General features: G+C 36.2%; 1 protein-coding gene across 1 annotated transcript; it reads left to right on the top strand.

The window, feature by feature from the left end:
* The first annotated feature begins 481 nt into the window (after positions 1-481).
* Positions 482-3,595, top strand: LOC131227603 (protein ELF4-LIKE 4-like). Its single transcript, XM_058223407.1, has 2 exons — positions 482-635; positions 2,954-3,595. The coding sequence occupies exon 2, from the start codon at positions 2,994-2,996 to the stop codon at positions 3,336-3,338; it is 345 nt and encodes a 114-aa protein (XP_058079390.1). The 5' UTR covers positions 482-635; positions 2,954-2,993; the 3' UTR covers positions 3,339-3,595.
* Positions 3,596-5,902: the final 2,307 nt, after the last annotated feature.

The following is a 5,902-nucleotide window of genomic DNA, read 5'->3' as shown; positions in this document are numbered from 1 at the left end:
AGCATGAGCCAACATGCACGTGCAAACTCATCTGTGGGCCCAGAAAACATGCACTCCAATCCAAACCGTCCAAATGATGAAAAACCTGGTTATAGACCATAGTGTAAAAATCCACAGACCAACTAATCTAACCACACAATCAGTGGCCATAACAAATGAACGGTTAGAAAGAAAATGACAAGAAGCCCGAATTCGGCAAGCAGACATTTCACTGATTGGTGGCCAGGATCATCCACGTGTCACCTAAACTTCCTCTACTCGAACAATCTTGATCACTCAATTATTGGGCCATCAAAATCAACGGCTGAGAGGAGTCAAATTCAAAAAGAAAATTTCATCATCCAATCAATGGGAGTTTTAAACATTCCCCATCTAATCGGGACCCACTCACTACAATGCAATAGAGGCACATGATGGTGGGCCAGACAATCAAAGACTATCATGAAATTCCTCAGACAAAAATTCAATAGAAAAATAGAAAATTGGTGGAAAAAAGGGAAGAGAGAGAGAGAGAGAGGGAGGGAGAAAGGGGTCGGAGCGTGACTGTCAAATCTACATATTCTCTCATATCTTCTCTCTCTGTCTCTCTATCTCTCTCTCTCTCTCAGCAGAAGAAAATGTTGCAGATTTCCAAGGTAAGCAAAAAAACCAAAGAAAGAAAAATTCGAAATCCTGTTTTTTTTATCTTAATTTTCATTAATACTCACCACCCATATCTCAATTTTTCATATTTTTTCCTAATTTTTTGAAAGATGTTGGATTGGAATACGAAAGTCTCAGATTTATTTTTATTTTTTTTTTGACCTTTTTCAATTAAATGGGCTGTTTTTTTTTTTTTTTGCTTTTCGCAGATGGGTGTCTGTTGTTCTTTAAGGATATTGGCGTTTTTGTCTGAATCTTCAGGAAAAAGAGGTCTCTTTTTCCTGTTTGACTCTTCTTCTTTCGAGGGATTTTTTTTTTCTTGAATTTCGACAACATTTAATCTCATTTTTTATCATTTAGATGAGTTTTGTCAATGGGTTTTTGTTTTTATTGAAGGATTTGACGATTTTTGTCTTAATCATTGAGATAAAGGGTGCTTTTTTTTCTTCCTTATCTACTTTCAGGAGTTTTTTTTTTTAATTTATTTATTTTTAAATCGTGGAGTATCTAATGATTTTTCTGAAATTGGTTTTTGTTAAAGGATGCTGACGATTCTTGTCTAAATCTGGGAGAATTTTTCCTTCGCTACTTTGAGGAGATTTTGGTTTTCTTTTAAAAAAAATAAAAAATTCTGTAATTTATAATCTAGTTTTCTTTTTTTCTTTTTCTTTTTTCTTTTTGTAATTTAAATGGTTTCCCTGTAATTGGTTTTTTGTTCAGTTGAAGGATGTTGGAGATTTTTGTCCATATCCTCTTAGAAGGGAGGGATTTTTTTTTTTTTACTTGCCTTATCTCCTTTCAGGAGATTTTGCTCTTTTAAAAAAAAAAATCTACAGTTTCTAATATCATTTTTTTAATTTAAATGGATTTTTCCGAGATTGGTTTTTGTTGTTGTTGACGGAAGGATATTGGCGATTTTGTCTGAATCTTCCGGAAAAAAGGAGCTTTTTTTTTTTTCTTTCCTTTTCTTCAACTTTCCTTCTTTTCTTCTTCCAGGAGATTTCGCTTTTTCTTTTTTCTTTTTCTTTTTTCTTCTTTTCGGAGTTCTGACAATACCTGGAAGTTCAAAAAATCTCTGCTTTTCTTGCTCGTTTGTTTTTTAAATAGCCCTTTCTCTCTTTTCTCTACTTCTGGAATTTCTCTGCAAGCTTCTCCATATACGGCCGAACATTTGGGCTACTAATTTCGTCCTTTTCTCCTGCTCTTACAGAATAAAAAGAGTCATTTTTTCATATTTAAAATGATTTTTTTTCTTCTTTTTCTCCCTCATATTTCCGTTTTCTGATTTTTCTTTTCTCTGCCTTTCTTTTGCAGCTGTACTCTTCTTCTCCTCTTTTTGTGTGGCATTGACTGGTTTTTGTTATGTTGGGGCTGAGATTCTTCATTGAATTCTAGAGTTTGAGATGTCATTTTCTGGAAAATTTGAAAAAAAAAGGGCATTTTCTTTTCTGAAAATGGATCTGCTGTTCTGGAATCTCATCTGATCTCTCTGTCAAAGAACGTGGAAGCCATGATTTCTGTTCAGGCCTTGTCTCTCATGCCAAAAGGCCTGAAATAATGTCTTCTTGTGGGCTTCTTTATGCCTTTTCTTTTCTGCAGGTTGGTTTTAGATGATGGGTTCCCATTTTTAAAAATTGTCTTTTTTTTAGAAAAAAGAAGAAGAAGAAGATGAGATTTGTTGTGGGTGTTTTTGGTTTTGTTGTGGGTGTTTTTGGGACTTGTTTTTAATTACTCTGATTTTTTAAAGCTGTGATCTTGAGTGGTTGTTTTTAGTTTGTTGGTATTTTGGCCCTTTTGTTTTCTTTTTCCTTTTTCCCTCGTTTGATATCTATGGAGTGGTTTTGACTGCATTGAGTTTCAGCTGAGAATGTGATGGGTACCTATTAAAATTCTAACCTTTTAAAGCTGTTATTTTGTTGTGGGTGTTTTGCTTTCTGTTGTGGGTGTTTTTGTCCCTTTTCAATATCTATGGAGGAGTTGTTTTTTAATCTGCATTGAATTTCACCTTGGAATGGTGATTCAGTTTCTAAAGTTCTCTCTAATCTTGCTGGGATGTTTTTGCCTTTTCCTCATCTGAGATCTATGGAGGGTTTGATTGCCTGAATTCCCCACCTGAGAATGGCTGAGATTTTCTTGTGGGTGTTTTTGGTTTTGTTCTCTTTCTTGGATTTCATCTGAAAATTTGTTTTGGGTCTTGATGTCTTTCTTCATAGGATGGACTGGATTTCACATGAACATGTGATGTGGACCCCACTTAGAAATCTCTATTTCTAAAGCTGTGATCTTGTTGTGTTGTTATTGGATTTTTCAGGACTGGTTTTGATTGGATTATTATTTTTTTTCACCTGAAAATGGAGGGGGATACATTTTCAGGCCTTGGCAATGGAGCCCAAGTAGATCACAAGGTCTTACAGACCTTCCAAAAGAGCTTTGTTCAGGTCCAAAACATCTTAGATCAGAACAGGCTTCTGATCAATGAGATTAACCAAAACCATGAGTCGAAGATCCCCGACAACCTCAGCCGAAATGTGGGCCTGATCAGGGAGCTGAACAACAACATCAGGAGAGTTGTCGATCTCTACGCTGACCTCTCCTGCTCCTTTGCGAAGTCTATGGAGGCCTCATCCGAGGGGGACTCTGCCGGGACCTTGAGATCAGATGGGAAGCCCGGCCAGAAGAGAATTAGGCCAGGATAGGGATCCAGCTTCCTTCGTACATGCATTGATTCTTTGACAAGGTGGAGATGGAAATCATCGCGAAGATGTTAATGGCGCAGTTAGAATTGGAATTGGGAATTGACAAGATTATGTAACTTTGTATCAGTAGAAATGTAATTCGATTCGAAAAGATGTTTCTTTAGCCAGGAGTTAGAAATAATAGGTGATTTTCTTGAGCTGTATCTTCAATGTGTAACTTCTTCAATCTCACTGAAACCAATCTTGCTTGTGCCTTATACCAACGTTCCGCCACAATGTTATTGTATTGTTTCGATTCCTATTGATGGATTCTTGGGTATTAGAGGTCTTTTTTAAAAAAAAAAAAAAAAAAAATCTAGTTTGAGTATTTGATCAATGATTCGTGGGTCATTCGAAATTTTGAGGTGTAATCAAACAGATTGCTAATGTGCTAGCAGAAACAGATGGATTCTTTTGCTGCCGGCATTGTTTCATTGCTGAAATGGTTGAATTGTGATTTTAGTTCTTAATTTTTCAAATGATGGTTTGCGGTCGTTTACATTTTTAGTTGTGTGATCTACAGATGGGAATGTATCTGAGGGAAACTATTCAGATGCTTCTGTTTTACCTATGGATATTTCAAGAGGTTTGCTTCAATTGGGATGTGTTGCTGTAGAGTTTGAAAATCTGTTTTGGGGTCTTAAATTTTGTCACTTCGATAGTCGATGGGCCATGTGCTTTTTCATAGTGTGACTGACCGATGAAAATGCGCGGACGAGCCAATCTGGACTGTTGATTTTGAGAGTACTTATTGCTACAACAGGCATTGTTCTATCTGATAATTGAGCTGATTTTGAGATAGTTGTTGCTCCAACAGGCATTGTTCCATCTGTAATTGAGCTTCCAACCCCACCTTTTCTTGTAGCCGAAAAGTTCGGAAACCTTTCTGATTTGGGTCTTTATCATTTTTTCAATCTGGTTCTTCTATCTCTCTCTCTCTCTCTCTCTCTCTCTCTCTCTCTCTCATCTGATTCCCTTGAGCTGTCTTTCATCTTAAAAAGAACTGTACACTCTCCCTCATTTTAATGCCTGGTAAGTTGGTGATTTTAAAAAAAAAAAATTTCCGAAGATGCTCAGAACATGTGAGAAAAAAGCAACTCAATGAGTGCATTTTTGTGGTCCTCAATCACACACCACAAGACTAGAATCTCTCGTAAGATGGAGACTGAGCTTTTTGACCATTTGTTTTGTTCTAGCCAATGTCACTCTCCTGACCTTGATTGGAGAGAGAATGAGAGAAGGGGTCACAAATGTCGGTGACTCATGCCACACATTTAGAGCGATCCAGACCATCCAAATTTCTGGCCCAATCGTGGATTGAGCATAACCCAAAACTCACACTACAGAGTTGGCACAAACCTTCTCATTCCACCCTTCCAATTTGAGCTGCTTACTATTTTATTTTTAATCACCTATTTTAATAATTTCTGATTGAATGGTTAGGATGAAGGAATTCCGTAACAATATGGCCACCACCGTTACCTTTACAATAGGTATATAACAGTTATTACAGTCTCTCTCTCTCTCTCTCTCTCTTAATCAAAACATATTTGAAAAACCTGCATCAGTTCTATAATGGACCATTATGGAGTCGTTATGGCCCTTACAGGCTGTCATGAGGGTCATAACGATCCCGTAATATGTAATAGTTTCCACTGTTACCTTTATGTAATAGTCTTTATGGCCTTATAACAACCTTTATAGCACACCATGGTTAGAATTATTTGTAAGTAATTCTTGTCAAACCACTACCGGTCCATAATGCATTCGGAATTTTTGAAAACCTATACGAGAAATCAATTTCTAAGTATTAGACCTTTACAAAACTTCGAACAAAGCCTTTAAAGATAAATCAAACCGTACAAATTCAATTATATCATTGGGTCTAGCCTTGAGATCTATTCATCTATGTCCCAGATCCAGACGACTCACCACTGATTAATCAAGATAACCGTAACTTAATAAAGATTTACGTAAATCTAACATAACTAATAGTTTAGATCTTGACTATCTCACACACCTAAACTAAATTGACTGAGTTACTCTTTTGGCCTAAAATCAATAATTTATGATGATTAGGACTTAATCATATTTTTATAATTGCGAATAAGTCACACCATAGCTCATCAAAATACTTATCATTATGCACAAGAAATCTCACTGCTTAATTCATTTCAAAAATGTCATGATTATCCAAATAAGTTCTACACCGCTCGTTAGTGGGCCACAAAACACGAAATTATATAAAGACATTCATCTTAATGGGCTTGACGTCCAGCGCAAGACATTGAGCCAATATTACGTCTTAAATCGTTCAACTTGTGCTTGCAAGGCGAGCGCATTGGTTGTATGAATGCCCTTTAAAACTGTCAGGAACTTAAGTTAATCGTGCATGTCACATCTTTGCTAAAGTAATGAATTTTGGACTATTAGATCATGATCCAATTAAGGATACTAATCTAAATTAATACCCTACAAATATCTGTATAGTTGCGACCCCAATCGATGATCGATAACTATTGAAC

The sequence above is a fragment of the Magnolia sinica genome, chromosome 15 (assembly GCF_029962835.1).
Source record: "Magnolia sinica isolate HGM2019 chromosome 15, MsV1, whole genome shotgun sequence".
Lineage (NCBI taxonomy): Eukaryota > Viridiplantae > Streptophyta > Magnoliopsida > Magnoliales > Magnoliaceae > Magnolia > Magnolia sinica.
Note: the sequence above shows the minus strand (reverse complement) of the source record. Positions and strands in the feature narration are given on the sequence as shown.